The sequence below is a fragment of the Telmatherina bonti genome, assembly GCF_933228915.1.
Source record: "Telmatherina bonti genome assembly, chromosome: 3".
NCBI classification, from domain to species: Eukaryota; Metazoa; Chordata; class Actinopteri; order Atheriniformes; family Telmatherinidae; genus Telmatherina; species Telmatherina bonti.
The window spans coordinates 24,415,506-24,433,736 of record NC_136621.1 but is presented as its reverse complement, the minus strand read 5'-3'; the positions used below and the strand labels follow the sequence as shown (position 1 = coordinate 24,433,736).

The window sequence follows — 18,231 nt, the reverse complement described above, 5'->3', positions numbered from 1 at the left end:
CTATCAGGAAATAGGCAGGGTCTCTCCCAGTCTGTCACAGGTCCGACACGGAGAGACAACAACCACATTTCATAACTAGGGAGATTTTAGAAACACCAATTAAGCTCGTAGGCATGGTTTAGCCAGAGAACTCACACATGCATAGAGAGAACATGCAAACTTCACCCTACATGGCCATATCAGAGGTTTGAATCAGAAATCTTTCAGAAAGATGACAGTGCTAACTACCACATAGCACCATGCAGCCCCCCAGACGGGTGGTTTAATGTGTTCAGGAATTCAGGTGATGCAGGGGGCTTTCATTTTTCATGTTGCTGTTTCCTGGGCTGAACCCACACAAAGTCACATTATCATCTTTAAAGGTAAAGCTTTTAAGAAGATTTTAGTCTCTCACGGCCTGAAAATCTGCTACCATGAATATGCAGAGAAGATTCAGTTTTACTCTCAACACGCTATATATGCTGAGCTTTCAATGACAACAAAATCCCGCAAAAATAAATAAATAACAAAAAATCACTGTCAATAACAACGTGTCACTGATGCTTTAGGAGAAAATTCCTGACTTAAACGGCTGAGTTGTCTGCTTGCAGGCTGCAAGTCAGCAGTCAAGGCTCTTCTCTTTATTCTGTCGATGCTAATGTATGGAATAAATATAATGTTAAGGAACAGGTGGAAAATATTATATCCATAGTAGAAGACTAATGGTGATACACTGGTAAATTATGATAGGAATTATTTTGCATTTAACAAATTTTTGTGTGCACACTCAGCAGTTGGAGTGTTTTTACCTTGTTCTGTAACACTTGCTGCCAGCAGGTGTCATTGTCAACACACCAATAGGCAACATGAAACACTGTGAAGGGGCATTTTTGCAAGTAAATGTTGCCACTGTTAATAAAGAGAAATGTTTATCTTTCAGTTAGGGGATATGTGCAGCAGTAACATGTTCATTCAGTGAGCACAACAGCTCCTAAACAAGCTTATAGTCCAATAACAACTCTGTAAAGTTCAAAATAGCACACATTAGGTACACAAAGAAATTCAAACAACTTTATTAACCACAGTGTCCACATACAATCCAGATACTGGAGAGAGCCGGTTTGCTTCTGACACCACGGTTCAGCGTAACTTGCAGCACGGTAGCAAAAGCTACTTTCACTGCACAGAAAGAAAGACGACGACTCAACATGAGTCATTTCTCAATAAAGACGTCAACGTGGATGTTGATGCTACACTGCTGCAACTTCTCAAAAGCAGCCAAAATTGTGCCGTCAAAATCCATCCATCAACTCAGAGTACAAATGCAAGACATCCATTTTTCCTGAAAAGTATTTTGGATTAAAAGCTTCACTGGATGAGTTGGAAATATAGAGTTAGTTACTGCAGAATTGTTACAAAGCCTGACATTTGGGGGAATCATATAAAAGAGATTTCACTCTGGTATGTAAATTAGGAAGATGTACAGATCTTCACCCATTGACTACAAACAATCTGTTCCCAGTTCATCTCTAATTAACATTAACACAAAAACAAGACCAGCAACTAAGCATATGTCCCCAAATATCAGACCATTTCAGCAATGTGTTCTTATCAAAGTGTCAATAACAACCAGAAACGAAACATCAAAGTGCTAAAGTTATGTTACATAATTTAGAGAGAGATTAACACTGAACACAGGTGAGATAAAGAGTATCTCTTCATTGACTACATGAGAAGGATTTTTTTTTTTGCCTGGTAATACTAAAACACAACAGATAAATGAATCCTCTTTCTGGGATAGTTTCCTTCATATTCACCCACTCCGCAACAGTCCCATGTTACACAGGATGATTTCCACAGATGAAGAAATGGGATGAAGATGCTGGAAATGTGCAAGGTTGTGGAAACATCCTGTGGGCTACATTAAATATCAGCTGTTTAAGTGAAATGTCATCACAACGGATAAAACAATTAGTCCAAATCAAAAAGAAAGAAGTTGCAATTGTCAATACCAAGTTCCATCCTCACAGGATTATGTTGCATTTAGCTCGGTGAACTTCTGAGCAAGATTATTGATCAAGTTAAACAATGGGGCAGCAAATGGCAGGGTGTGGTGAGAGCGAGTGCCCTGCTGAGATGTCCTATCGCAACTTGATCTTCAGCCTCAATCCTTAAGATTTTTTCCCACATTTTCTCTCTGTTTGTCTTTCACTACAAGACCTTTGGTTTTCCTGCTGCTGTTGTCTTTTTTAGGAGGTTTAAAACAAAACAACATGGCTTTCAAATCAATTCAGCAGCGACTCCTCCTTAAAGGCCTTTCCAGTCAGGCTTTTCAAGTCTGTCTGCTGTTGTAGCAGGTAACAGAGGTCTGCAACAGTATTCTCCTTAAGACATTTTCATCCTCCTTATTTCATTATTTCATTCCCCCGTCTTTGTCTCTGGAAGGGTCATGAAGTCGCCAGGCGCGGGGGCACCAAAGGGTGTCTGGGTACAGCAGACAATGGACAGACCTGAATCTGGGAGAGCAAGGGAAACAAGTGTCACAATGCCTGGAAGCTACCAACTGGAGGTTTCAAAATGAAGCCGTAAATACAATTAGTACACACACACACACACACACACACACACACACACACACACACACACACACACACACACACACACACACACACACACATACAATGAACAAAGCCAGGAAACTTGTAGTAGTTGAACATGCACAAAAAGAGGTGCTTACATAAAGCACAACAGCAGCGCACATATTTTGTAAAACTAAATCTTCCCCTGAAACACACCTCCAAAGCTGCTCTAAGCTTCTACTAGATGCATTGAATGCAAAAAAGAAAAATCCAAAGTAGTTGTATATAATAGTGATAATGATTTAATCTATAAGACCTTATGGCCGTTAGGCTGTAACATACTTATCTCTGTTGTTATTAGTGTGAGATAAAGACTGAAGGAAAAACAAGAGTTTCTGACTGAAGGAACAAAAGTGATCAACAGAAAAAAAAGGGTTGGTGGGTGGGGGGGTGTTTTGGTACAAGTCAGACAGACAGAATCCGTTGTGTTTGGCTGCACGATGTCAGCTTGGATGTGCTGCGTTATGGTTCATTTACTTTCAATATCCACCTGAACATCTTGTGTTAGACTATCTGGGATTTTATTGCAGAGATCAAAACTTCTGACACTAAAGGATATTATTCTTTGCACTAATGTGTTTCCTTCATTCATTTAGTATTAGCCTCGTAGCTGATTCCAAGAAATTGTCTCATAACTGAGAAAGTAATTTCCAATAACGATTGGAGCTTAAACAGTTACTTAGTTAAAAAAAAAATCACTCGGCAGCAGGAACGATGATAACTATCTGATTAAATGAGAAACTTTTATGACAGATTAAAATGACTTAATTATTCCCCATGTAATTATTTAGCTTACCTAGTGGGATCTTCATAAATTGAAAATGGTCCCTTCACATTTACAGTGTTCCTGCTGTTTTCCACAGTCCCATAGCTCAGAGTGACCTGATGGGAGGACAACACAAACACAACGTTACTTAGACTGATCTCCACTTCATCCTGGCTTACATGAAGAACGAAGAGTCTATTTGTGTGATTGTCTGAACCTGTTTGTGTATGTCTGACACCAGTTCCAGGTTCTCCAGGTGGGAGTGGAACAATGGCGAGCGCGTGAGGCTCCTGCCAAGCAGCGCCTCCACTATGTAACCAACAGTACAGTCATCAGGCAGGCGAATGTGCTCAGCTGTGGCCATGAAAGCGCCATCGCTGGGCAGGAAGAGACAAAAAAGCACAGTGAACGGGAGAATAAATCTCGCAGTGAAAAGAGAACTGATACATGAAGACTTACCTTGCCCACGGTTTCATCTTTAGAGCAAGGCCACGGCTCAGACAAAACCCGGCTCCTCCTGTGGCGAACCAGAATCGCACCTGCTTCTGCACACAAGTACACATACGCAGCATGAGCATATGCATCAGTCTTGAGAAACTGATCATAGTAAAGCAGTGCAAACTTTGAAGAAGCAACTTCACAGTTGCATCCAGACTAATGTTTTGAAATTTCACATAGAGCAAATGATAGGAGCCTCCTTGCAGCGTGACTGCAACATGAAGGATTTTAGTTTCAAGGCAAAGTTAGAAAACCACATCAAATCACCGTTTCACTGGTGCCGAGCGTCTCTGTAGCCTCTATTGGCCGTTCGAGGCTGGGCCTGCCGACGTAAATATCCTGCACATGACTGAACTGCGACAAGAGTTTCAGGAGCGAGCCCACGTTCAGGTAGTTATCGTCATCAACATGGCAGAACCACCTGGAGCACAGGAAACTGGCGGTTAGTAAGCAGCATCTTCTGTGTGTTTACAGCATGTGCTGCACTGTGTGGTGTGGATGATGACTCACTTCTTTCCAGAGTTTAAAAAAGTGTCGTACTCCAGAGCCATTTTACAGGAGAGGGCCTGCCGATTGTGTGCGGCTGAGCAGTTGGTGTTGATCAGATGAGCTCCTGATGATCAATAGAACAACAAATAGCTGAGGAATAAGCTTATCAACAGGAACACGAGTCAAAGAAAATACATTTTTCTGTCTAAAAAGCAAACATTTGACTATGTTGTTGAATGTGCGGCAGGATAGCCATTAAATATGTAATGACATTATATTACAACAGACTGAAAGACTTAATGAATGACCTAACGGCACTTTTTGTCATTGACAAAAGAAGAAGATTTCATTGAAAGTGGAACGACTACACAAGTCAGAAGAGGAAAACGTGTGTTGATTAAACTAAGTGGTTTCCTGCGGTTCGTGGAACCAGCTTTGCCCAGTCAGCAGCCTGCTTTCCTGCCTCTGATGCGACAGATAATACTGCAGCTACTCAGCGAAACTCATCTGTGTGCGCGCAGCTCACCCATTCTTTTCCTCAGCTTTTCATCTTCTCCATCCGTGAACACGTACGTCTGCGGGAGAGAAAAACAACTGTTCATATCATTTCTACTGGCCAGGAGAAGAAAAACACCTCCACACAGCCGCTCTCACAGCTCCACTGCCATTGTTTGTGGATCACAGTTTGTGATTTCAGGTGATACCCCCCCCCACCTCGTTTCCACAAACCAGCAGCAAGCAATGCTGATCCTGGATGGAAGCCAAGTCAAAGGTGAGCCTCCTGTCTATCGGCAGCACAGCAGCCGGTTGCAGCAATGGGTGACTGTGACCGGTTCTGTGACGAGTGATAGGGGATGAGGGTCACCGTGCATACAGGAAGCTGTGTGGACCCATTATTTTCCACAGGAAGTGAACACACACCCTGGGTGCTGTAAATAGTATGTGGTTTTTGGCTTTGTATTCCAGGACAATAGAGTTTAAATAAAACAATGAAGATGAAGTTAATGAGTGTAGGAAAACGGGACAAGCGAAGGGCAAAAGAAGTGACAGCTGTAAAGATGGTCTGTAGCAGAAAAACAACATCTCAAAGCAATGAAGAAGAAACAGAAAACAATCTAAGAAAGACCTGACTGAGGACCCGAGGGATGCATCTGGACCCTCATTTGATCCATCTACTGTTCAATACTGTGGGGCGCTCGCATGTGTGGTGTGTGTTTTTAAAGTAATACTTTGATGTGTGAAGGTTTTATTTGACTATGCAGAAATGGTCACCGCATTACATGAATTCAGACACTATGTTCTTGAGTCCAGGAACAACAGTGCAAAAATACTTTGACATCACTGCACAGACTGTCCCAGTGGAAACATCAGACTCACAGAGAATCCACTTCTCATCCCGCCTGCCAAGCAGGCCAAATGTAATAAATCTGCGCTTCAATTACTATGTGATTACCGCCTGTGGTTGAGAGTAAGAGAGAGTGAGAGAGAAAAAAAAAAGAGACTCAAGACCCAAAGTCCAGCCAGCTGTGAGTTTCTATCAGTGTTTTTTTTTTTTTTTCAGCTTCCGCATCTGTACATGTGTGAGAGTATGCATGTCGTTCCACTGTGTGACTGAGCCAAGCAGTGTGGACGGAGGAGGGGGAGGAGAAAATCTGGCTTTAAGAAGGGCAGCGCTATGTCAGGAGCTGAGCTTTACAACGCAGGAAATGCTGGCGATGGTAACAACTAAGATAGGAGAAAGTGACAAGTGTGCGTGTGTGTGTGTGTGTGTGTGAAACCCAAAAAGTTCCCAGGCTGTTTTTGTGAAGGTAACTTGGATTTGTGTGTGTGTGTGTGTGTGTGTGTGTGTTGTATTTCCATTACTCAGCAGTCTTATGGTGAAGAGGTGTGTCTGGGAATCAGGTAAAGTTACAAACACCTGACTGAGAATGTGTCATCACTCCCCCACACATTCACTCACACACACACACACACACACACTCACACACACACACACACACACACACACACACACACATCACACCATAAACTATATTTACATGTCAACAGCCTGGGGGCAGCGCAGCAGCAGATTTCTCCACCGGGTTCCTCTTCAAACACTGAGGTTTTAATGGAAGTCAGAAAGCTCGCTGTGTAATCCGCAGTCATGTCTGTCTCTGATTATAAGCTTTGAAGCTGATGGGTGCAGTTTACCACAGTCCCATATGTTTTACTGCAACAGATGCATCTTTGACTCACTCATCCTCGCGGTTTAGACCCAAAAACTTTCTGTCCACCATGTTTTGATGTTAAATATTTATCTGGGGAAACTCCTCTTCAACCAGCTATTCGTTTAGAGGTAATAAAGATCTCTCTCTTTTTTTTTTTTTTTTTTAAAAGTGTGACTGGCCTTGAAGAGTTAAATCAAGAATTTATATGCCAGAAGCACAAATGGAATAAACTTTCATTTCTAATCCCTCAAGAAACTAAAACAAATGTTATGCAAAAAGATCATTCTGTTGCTATGATCTTGTGGCAGCTATTTTTTTTCCTCATCTGTGATCCATTCATTGACAAGATTTTTATTAATCTAATTAAATAAATGTTAAAATCACTTTTACTTGCAACTCTGATCAGATTTCTTTAGTTCATAGTGACATTACTGAGTTTATTGGATTAAGTCTCCATTAAACTGAAAGAATCATGTCAATGTTGCTTGATTTGTAATTATTTTTTTCCATCATCAGGAAAATACTTTGGATATTGTTGATCTGAACAAATGTGTTGTTGAATTTGGAGTTGTAAAACAAATTTGCATCTTTCTAAACCCACTTTATGGGCTCCTCATTCATCCATGAGTCTAACATCATCCATAAGCCTACACGGTCTCTTCTAACATGCATTTCCACTGCAAAAAGTGTCTGTCAGTTTCTCAAAACAAAGAATCTGCAAATCTAGTTACAATGATTTTATGGCAACTGTGTAGCGCATTTACTTTAAATAGCCTACATCTGACCTGTGTTCTTGTTATGAGCACTGACCTCAGGTGAGCCTCTGACTCACCTGTGGAATGTTCCTGGAGATCCAGGTGTCCAGCAGCAGCTCCAGTCTCTGCCGGTGATACCTCCCGGTGGTTTTCACGGCTATGAACAGGTCAGCCGGGGTGAGATGCTCCACCGGTCGAGGCGGAGCGCCGCTCCGTGGAGTGGCGCTCACCTCTCTCCTGTCCCGGGCCAGTCTCCTGAAATAGGTAGAGAAAACATCTGTGCCCGTTCCTGCGCTCTCCTCCAGGTGTCTGCTTCCCGGTTTGCCACCACTGACCGCCAGCATCCCAGTCACCAGCAGACAGGTGACCGCGGCGCCAACAGCGCGAGGTCCCGGTGAGCTGAAGGAGAGCCTCGGTCCACCGGTGGGCTTCCACATTCTGGCTGCGTGGAGGAGTTCACAGCTTCGTTCATGGAAAGAAAGTTTCAAAAATACTTCCGTCCAGGCTGCACCGCCATACAGAGACTTGTTACGGTAACTGCAGTTTCAGCCTGTGGAGAAGTTCCCACTGAACACCTCTCGGCTGTATTTATTGTAAGCTCCACCAGTGGGCGGGCTGCCGGACAACCTTCATCCACCGCTGGCCAAACATACTTTAAGCTACATCACAGGTTTTTTTTTTTGTTTTTTTTTTTTAATCAGCTTTGTTGCTCGTTTTACTTTGCAAGGTCGCCACATGTGACTATTAGCTCAACATAATGCAAAACATCATTCAAATAGGAGGTTGGTGACATGATACTGTATGAATGCTTCATTATGGTCAAAAACATTAAGTGTTGATGTAGAACAACATACAGCAGTACATGCTGCATTCACTGACACTCGGACATCTGAAGTTCACCATAGTGAAGGTTAAAAACAAACAAAAAAATATTTTATTTATTTATTTATTTTTGCTCGTCATTTTACTTTATTTCAATTAGGGAAAAAAACAAAAAACATCATTCTGCTGCTATAATGCCCAAGAAGACAAGTAAAAAGATCTTTGGATTATTTTTATTTATTTGAAAAAAAAAAAAAAAAAAAAAAAAATCAATTTTTTACCCAAAAATTTATTTTAACATTGTGACGCAAAAAATCCCAATTTTTGATTTTTCGATGAGATTTTCCCACCTCTATCAGTTTATATTGAATATTTGTCAGAATTGTATTGTCTAATCTTGGAGGGGCTCCTGGGGTGCCAACCCAAGATTTTAGAGCTGGTTTTCATCTGCAGGTACAACCGGATTCCAAAAAAGTTGGGACACTTTAGAAATTGTGAATAAAAACTGAATGCAATGATGTGGAGGTGCCAACTTCTAATATTTTATTCAGAATACAACATAAATCACAGGTCAATAGTTTAAACTGAGAAATTGTATATTAAGGAAAAATATGCTCATTCAAAATTTCATGGTTTTCATAGTATTTCTGCAGTGGTGTTGAATACAGCCCAACAACATCTCCCAAAGATATTAAAAATGTAATACTGTGTAATAATGACTGTGAAGGCCAATGCCTGGCATCTGTGTCATTACTCATTCACCGGGTCCTTGTGTTTCCAGTGGAAGGGTTTTGTAACGTTATTTTGATTTATCATTTTAACTCATCTTAGAAAATCTGTGATAATACGCTGTGCTAATTCTGTAAAATTACTCCACAAAAGATATGCAACCTTCCTAATGGTGACAAGAGGACTACATCTCTTGTTTTTCATTTGCAAAGTGATGCTTAATTAGCTCATAACACACGTTTTCAGATACAAGTAGGAGCTGTCCTTTGCTCTCCTGTGAGAGCCATCTGCTTTGAGAGTTCTTGTGTGTGGAGGCCTGGTGGGTCATTCTCATGGTGGACAGATGTTGAAAAATACCGTGACACTGGATTGTGTGTAGTGCTGCCAACTCCACACGCAGAAGACAAACGTGCCAAGCAGCCAGGTTTCCAGATCCGCCAACAATCTGAGGAATGTTTCCTCTCTAATAATGTGCAGTTTGTCTGTGCAGCATATCAGTGCTGATCCCTCAGGAACAGTCAGTGTATATTACATTTCAAATAGTACACAAAGCTATGAGCCTGTCTCTGACAGCTGTACAGAGAAAATTACTGTCATGAAGTATGATAAGGACATAAAAGTCTCATCATAAAACAGAACAGCACACAGTCAGTCCCCACACACAATGAAGAATAATCATGAATTCTCCCACAAAACCCCTTAGCTTCCGGCCACATTACACATCTTTCACGAGTGGATGAATACTATTCAGTTATCCAGAGGATGTTAGAAAAAAAAAAAGTAATGTAGGAATTTCACTTCAGCTCCACCGTGAAAACTGAATTTTACGTTTAAGCTGCTGGAATTTAAATTTAAAGATATTTTAACATCACTATGAAAGATGACTTTCATTAAATCTTTGCAGTTTTATTGACTCAATTCTCTGAGACAAAAGCACAATATATTTTGTATTGGTTATCAAGTATGTTTGTGATCTGTTGGCAGAAGTGCAACATTCATATTTATGTTTTCATTTGTGAAAAATTGCATGACATTAAGACTATGAAGATACTTGGGCTTGCCTATCTCACCTGTATGTTACTACAACACCTCGCAGGAGACAGTCAAACACAGCTTTCATTTTCTCTTAATGTTGTTTGTCATATAATATTTCTTAATCTTACCTCTTTCTTTCTCACATCATATTGTTGGGATACCCTGTGGTGTAGGCTACTGGTAAATTATCCACAGTGTACATGCCCTCCCACAGCCCAGACTTACTTCTGATGGGGAAGAAGTAGGCCTAGGTATGTTTAAAAAAAAAGGTCCATCCAAGAAGTTTGGGTTTTCAAGCTTTCTTTTCCAGGGGATATTCCAATTGGAAAGTGTTTTTAGCAGTGTGTATTTCTGAATAAATCCTCTGCCTCAGATGATAAACTGGAACTGTTTTTGTGGCTCATTCACTTGTAGCTCTTATAAATATTATGTATCTTCTGAGCCATATCTTTGGGAAGAAGCAGAAATACCATGAAAAAAAAAAACCCCAGGAGAGAGAAAACCTACCAATTATGTATTCTGTTTTACACGGATTTAACAAATGTTTCATATATTCTCATACTGCCAAACAGGCTCTCCAGACCAGGTGTGAACATAGAAAATCTGAGGGTCTCCTGCAGTCTTTGACTTACAAAGATTATATTGCACAACCTTTGGGTTGTGTAGTGAGGTCTCTCTGCTTGCCAGAAGCCATCATATCCAATCTCAGATTCTTCATTCTTTGAGCTCTATTGCAGTTTTTGCAAGTCCCGTTGCTGTCCTGCTGGAAGATGTTGCTGTTGGCGTTAGTGGCAAGTGTCCCAAAAAGCTTATGTCTTTGTATTTCATGATCTGATGTCAAGTAAGTGTCTGGTTTTGATCAATATTTAGAGCAAACAGCTAACTGACACAGACTGATAGAATCAGTAGGTGTAGAAAGAAAGAAACCATCTTCATCACCATCACTATCACCCATCTCTCTGTCCTTGTGTGCCTGTCTGCTTGTCATGAAGTCCTCTTTTTTCCCTTCCTATCAAAGAAAAAAGCAAGACAAAATCACACACTCTATATGATGACTAGTTTCCTCTCAAGCTAAAGCTAAAGCAGTGTGAGCTAAAGTGTGAATTTAGGAATCAGAATTTATAATTTTGACAGAAACTGTGTTTATCTGTCTATATATCCATTCATTTTTTCACCACTTATCCAGGGTGGGGGCAGCTGCCCAGACTTCCCTCTTTATATGTGTTGCAGTTTTTCTTTGTCTGTGTTTGTAGAGAAAAAGAGCAGTCCTTTAAAGTGATAAAACGTGTTTCATAAATAAAATAGAAACCAAACTTCATGCTGTTTTTCCATCTGTTTCTCTTTCATCTGTAGGAATCCTGCTGTGTTTTCCACCTGGTTTAATCCCACTCTCTCATCTCATCTTCTTTCTCTTTTCCTCTCCGCTTCCTTTCTCCTCTCTTGTTTCTCCTTTTTGTCAATATGTTGCAGAATTTAGAGTGCAAAGTCAATGTTTTCCAAGCTTCAAGTTGGGACTTTTTCCCCAGTTTCCTCTCACTCAACTTACTCCAGGAACACAAAGAGGAAAAAAAGGAAAAAGAAAAAAATAAACCACACATTCTTGAACTTTTAAAGTCTGTTTGATTGTTTCATTTGAAGCAACTCAACTGCAGCTTGAATGTGGTTTTTGACTGAGACAAAACTGTGGGTCATTATTAATACCAGTGAGAGGGAGAACATATAAATCCCAGCAGCAATAAAGCCCAGTGCTTTATTTATTTTTTTTCTTGCCAGAGCAATAGATTGTTCTCTGACCACATCTAGTGGAGTAGATGGAGAGTGGTGAGGGGGAGGTTAGTGATGATGAAAGCAAGTGATCGGATGTAGGAAGATAAGGAGACGGGGAATGCAGCTGTGTCCCAGGCCCTAGTTTGCAACAAAGCTTTGTGGCATCATTTGAGGTTCAAGGGATGCTGATTCATAAAGTGATCCTGATTAACTCACTGCGTGCAAAATAAGTCTGCTATATCAATGGCAGCCAATGAGTTAAAGGTTTCCTTTTTACAGAGAGAGAAAGACAGACAGAATGGATATAGAAGGAATCTGAATTTTTCTATCTGTAGAGGCCTTTCCAACTCTTCAGCTGAATAATTCTCCCCTTTTGATCCAGTTTTTTGTGAACAGGGTTGGACGTAAACTTAAGTGTTCCAGGAACAGGTAGGGACAAATGTGAAGGTAAAGAGAGAAGATGTTAATTGATAAAAGGATAAGGAAGCAATACTGTACCCTCTGTGACTTACAATGCTGTCTCAGTTAAAGTAAGGTATTGTTGGTTTAGTAACAGGAAAGTAACCAGATATTATGATTTATAAAAACATAATCCATGTCATCACTCCATGTGAGAAACTGTCTGGTGTAAATCTGGCAGGCTTGTGGTGCCATATATTTTTAGTTTGATTTGGTAAATCCCATATAAAGAGATGATGTTATGTACAACATATCCATCTCCAGCTCATTTTCCAGCTGGCTATACAAATAATACACATTTGATTCTGTGAAATAGTTTATTCCTACTCATGCATGACTCACATCAAATACTGACATCAGAATTTTTCTGTCTCCAAAGGAACAACAACAAAAAAGGCAGGAAATTCAGATAAAAACATCTTCATCATCATTTCGTTGGTTTAAGAGTGATATACAATTTCCTCTCTAACAATGTCATTTTTTGTGTCTAGGTGTATTTTCATGTCATCAGATAACTGAATAAAGCCAGATTGCTGAGTCTTGGATATTTTTATTTATATGATTACAAAGATAATTAGTCCGATTAAGGGAATGGAGAGCTGGAGCTTATCCCAGCCGTCTTTGGGCGAGAGGCAGGGTACACCCATGGACAGGTCGCCAGTCCATTGCAGGGCTAGCACAAAGAACACAAAGAGACAAACAACCATTCATGCTCACACTTACTCCCAGGGACAAGTTAGAGTAACCAGTTGACCCAGTGTTTCTCAGATTTGGTCCTCAGGCCCCCTCTGCCCTGCCTGTTTTAGACATGATCCTCCTTCAAAGCGCCTGAGTCAGATTATTGAACTTCCTCATCAAGTTATTTGCAGCCTGTTAACAAGCTTTTTGTTTCATTCAAGTGTGTTAAAGTAGGGTTGCCTATAAAACATGCAGGGCAGGGGACCTGAGGACTGGAGTTTAGAAACACTGAGTAAACCAAACATGCATGTCTTTGGATGGTGGGATGAAGCCGGAGTACCTGGGGAAAACATGCAAACTCCACATAGAAAGGCCGCTGATTGAGCCTCCCACCAGCCGAGGGGTGAACCAGCAACCTTCTTGCTGATCACTATGCCACCATGCACCCGAAACAAGTCACATTGCAGCCTAAATCACAAATGTTTTGTTATAGCATGTAGCATTTGCATGTATCTATGGCAACCTCTATGGTCATATTCATAACAATGAAGGTTGTAAATTAACCTGCTGTATTTATATAGTTTAGACCATGGATGTTTTCTAATTCTACTGGGAAAGTAGAATTTTTTTTTAAAAGAAAGTGTACAAAGTGTTTTGTTTGTGAAGTAATGGAAGTTATTTTCAACTTGACATATTACAAAGAGCCATAGCTAAAAGTGTTGCACATATAGTCACTGAAAACAATATCTGTTTTGTTTGTTTTTGCTTTAAGGACAGGCAATATAAAACACTTTCAGCTTTTGCCTGAAGCTAAGTCATCACAGGACTTTTATTGTCTTTCTGCTATTTTTGACCTTTTTTTTTTTTTGAAAACCTTTACAGTACATCTTACTTTACTCCCATTATCTCATCTGCTGTCTGTGACTCCTCATATATTTAATGTTTGTCATTCTCAGTGTGAGCATCTCAGTGGAGCAGAAATAGAGATGACTGAGGGATCATGCCAGAAGCTCTTTGTTCGCTGCTTGTGTTTCACACAATTTGCTAGTTTAGTGTAATGCAATTAAAACCATATTACCAGTGGGACATGTCTATTTTATTTTCTCTTAGTCTGTCTCTTTCTTTTCCTTGATAGATAAAGTCTGAGAAAATAATTTCCCTTTAACTTTTCAGGCTGTTTTTTCCAGATATGAGGTGTCTCTGCATACCATGTGTGTGCGCAGCTAAAACAAGAGGTCTTGTCATCTTAACAAGGATTGTACAGTCATGTGCTTCTCATTAAAATATTTCCCTCAGTTTCGGATAAGAGGACTGATGCTGTGCAGTCAATATGCTGATAAAAACTTATACTGTATGTAGGAGTCCACCTTTCCAGTGCAGTCAAAATGCACCTTCTGTTCAAAGATGATATGATTATAAGTTATGGAGTACTAATGGTTAAATTGACTTTAGGTTCTAGGAAATCAGCTTAATGCGCAACTTGTGCTTATCCTCGAGTTTGTGCTTGTGGTCTGCTGTTACTGTTATACAGTTAAAATCAATAAAAAGTTTAATGTGGAAAGGGTTGAACTGTATCGGACTCAAACTTGGATGGCATTACCCGGCAGACAAAAGGGTATTTGGATAGTTGCTATTTGCTGCAGCTGCTAACGAATGGCTCAAAGTCACATGAGAAAAATGCGAGTGATAATCATATGATTAATGAAAAACAGAAATAAATCTTCATGGATGACCTGGTAGCTACTTATGAAAAGCTGATTAACTTTAACCATGTGAGCCCATTAAATGATATTGCAACTCCACATACCACCCAGCATGTGTGTGTTTCTGTGTGCCATTGCATCTGTTTGTGTGAGTCAAAGGCGCCTCCCTGGAGCTGTTGGAGGCTAAGTATGATCTGCAGGGATTTGAAGTGCAGGATCCCTGATCACAAGATTTCACAGCAGTCCCCTTAACAAGTCTGCTGTGTACACTGTGTGTAGACTGCATAGTGTATTATATTGTGAATATGCGCCCTTGTAACACAAATTTAGAGGGAAGCAAATGTGAGAGACTGACAGACTAACAAGTTAGCTGATGGTTGAAGACAACTGTGAGCTTTAATTTTTCACAGTTTGCTTGATTAGTTTCGCCTCATTTTCATGAAAAAGTATCAGTGTTCAAAGTTTTTTGTGGAACATAACAACTTCACTGAAACTGTAACCCTACCAAAATAAACCCCAATTCTAAGATATATTGAGGCACTGTAAAACGTATGTTAAAAAAAAAAAGGATTGATTTACAAATGTCATACAAATAATGAATGGGTGCTTTATGAGAACTGTGAATTTGCAATCTAATAAAACCGTCTTGTGAGAGACTGGGGAACCACTAAGTCAGAGAAGCTTTAGATGAGCTGTGAAGTTTTGTGCAGACACATTTGATTCATCCACTGACGTGTTTATGGAAAGCAAGACTTTTGACCTTGTCTGTGCAAAACATGACACCAGAGAGAGTCGTCACCTCTCCCACGTCTGCACCGCAGGCTTCGCAAGACTCCCACCATTTACTCCACATTATCTCTTACATCAAAGACAGCAGCCTGATCATATTGGCCACTGAGAGTGCGAGTGTGTGTATGTGTGTGTGTGTGTGTGTGTGGTTGAGCGTCGCCTGAGAGAAACAGCACTACAGAAGAAAAATACTGTGGGGAGGAAGAGGAAAACCGAGTGATGTTTCATTTGATCCAAAGCCAAAAGGCAAATCATCAGTCTGGATTAACGTTGATACACATGACATACACATAGAAATGGTGAAAAAAAAAGAATTAATAGAAAACATGAACAGGGAAGAGAGAGATATAGGAGATTTAGAGTTCAAACTGTTTTCTGGGGACTCAAAGAATAAAACAAAGGAAGACTTCAAAAGAAAAGTTCAGCATTTGAAGGAATCATGCTCCCCTTGTCAACAGTGAAACATGCAAAGTCAACATCACTCTCAACACCCCAAATTCCCCAAAGACTGGTACACTGCTGTAACGGATCCAGTATGAGGTTTAGCATTGTTTAAGACTACGCCATGGGAGTTTATTTTGCCCTGCCAGACAACAAAGATGCATGTTTTTTTTTTTTTAACTGGGTGCTGATGGTGGTCCTTATCTTTCACTTCCTGCTTTTTAGTTTGACAGGGCAAAATTTTCAGTGACTATAATCACAATATATTGGCACAAAATTCGGGGCCCTATGTAGAAGCCTTCTTGGTAGGACTATGCAAACTTCATCAATAGTTGTCAAACATACTTTTCCCACGTTATATGACAAATATAGTAAACATGATCTTAGTTTATCCATGCTTCTTGGTCTTATGCCACTTTTCAGCATTGCTCAGCCTCTCTATTTTCTGTTCAGTTTTTTTCCTCTCCTTCACCTCCTCACTACCTTCAGAGCAGCCTTTACTTCACACTACTTCATCCCTAGCATCTAGGACAGACTTGATATGAGGCTGATAGATGCAGTCACAAGGAATCCATTTATATTAAATAATAATAGTAAAATCTTTGATGAATTCAGGATTAATAATGAACTCATTGGCTGTCAGCCATTGTTATAGCAGCCATGAGTTAATTTATATGTGTTCTCCGTAAATGATTCTGTCTTCAATCAAGACACTGGCATTATATCAGTGTCTGTCTCATATCCCATAACTATTTCAAGTTTTTACCATTTCACTGTTGTTACAATATGATTAACTGTTATGTCAGCATATTTTTAAAAATGTTATTTTAGTTATTGTCAAATCTTCCCTGACTGTTTGATGTTTAAAAAAATGTTATAACAATGATGAAGTCCAGAAATTAATATATATATATATATATATATATATATATATATATATATATATATATATATATATATATATATATATATGTATATATATATATATATATATATATATAATTTTGTGCTGCTTTGCTGTGTGACTTTCTATACATATACATTAATGCTGGTGGGACAATTGAATTCTAATCAAAGACTGAAAACCCTATACAGCACTTCTTCAAGATCCTGAGAGATTTGCTCTAAAATGTGAAACATAATGGGGTTGTTAACTTAAAGCAGTTTTTGTCTCCCACTGCTAAAACATTTCAACCCTGTAAGCTTCACCTTAGGCAGCCGATGCCCTTTGTGTTTCCCCTTTGACCTGTGAAATGCCTGATTATACTCACTGTCCCCTGGTGATTTAGTCTAAGCTCTCACCTTCCTGCTCTCTGAAATCCATACTATTTGCCCTAACCTCCTTCAGCACACACACACACACGCACACGCACACGCACACACACACACACAGATCTTCACACACACATTCAACCAACTTAACACCAATTTCAGGCATTATGAAACCAACTCTAAGCCATGACCAATGCCCAGGAGCCACCAGTCTGTTTGCCAGTCCCCAGCCTCATCACACTGTCAGCATCATTTTCTGGAAATTTAACCTTTCAGTGATTTGGACTCCAAGAACACAACAAACCTCATTCAGCTTTCATAGACATTATGTATACTATGCTTTTCTTCACCCAAGTTCAAGAAAAATAGAACCTAAAATAAACGTATTCATTTTCAAAGTGATGTTTTGCCTCTGGCAACAGAACATATATCTAACAAAGCTTTTAATTCTTTATGGAAACATTTGATGTTACTGCAGAGCAGGACAGGATGATGGGGGAAGAAAAGAAGAAGACAAAAGGGAAGATAAGGTTTTGTCTCACTATGATTCATTTTATTCAGTTGTAAACACATACATCTGGTAAAACTGTCTGATAGAGTGTGTATGAGCTGTGTTTTACAGTAAAATATACATTGTATTTTACAGCACATGATGCTAGTGGCAACTGTTGACCTCCTTGTGTTTATATGTGGCCACATGGGACTTTTAAATTAAATAAATCTATATTATGTCATGCTGTAAAAATGTGGTCCATAAGCCCTCCTGCCAGAAATGACAAAGTAAGTATTTAAAAACACATTACCCACAATATACTGTCTGAAAAACACACCATTTAAACTTGTAGCAGATGGTGTCAAGTTCGACCTCTTTGAACACAGATATCTTTTGCATTGCCTCAGAGATTCACTTCTGTCCTCATGAAATAAGCTTGCACCCACAGCCAGTTGCTGGCTTTCCTGCTTTATGTTCATGTGCAGAGGTTGCATTTAACCTTTTATTCGTGGATATACCCATGGGCTGTTTATAAAAAAATGTTTTACACAGTAGTTCTAGATAATTCTAATATTTTTGTTGATAAATGCAGAACTTTGAGGATTTGAAGATTACAGGTAATACTAGTTTTGAGTCTTGGGCTTTGTACACAAAAATCACCCTGGATTAATTTTATCTTCTGTCCAGTTTTATAAACAGCTGACTTT

The 18,231-nt window shown here is 39.7% G+C and overlaps 1 protein-coding gene across 1 annotated transcript; it reads right to left on the bottom strand.

Moving 5' to 3' along the window:
* Positions 1-1,071: 1,071 nt before the first annotated feature.
* Positions 1,072-7,878, bottom strand: LOC306774573 (beta-1,3-N-acetylglucosaminyltransferase lunatic fringe-like). Its single transcript, XM_079264668.1, has 8 exons — positions 7,414-7,878; positions 4,898-4,946; positions 4,393-4,495; positions 4,150-4,303; positions 3,844-3,929; positions 3,602-3,761; positions 3,415-3,500; positions 1,072-2,495 (listed from the first exon to the last, which is right to left on the bottom strand). Exons 1-8 carry the CDS (start codon positions 7,771-7,773, stop codon positions 2,393-2,395), a joined length of 1,101 nt encoding a protein of 366 aa, XP_079120794.1. The 5' UTR covers positions 7,774-7,878; the 3' UTR covers positions 1,072-2,392.
* Between the last annotated feature and the right edge of the window lie 10,353 nt (positions 7,879-18,231).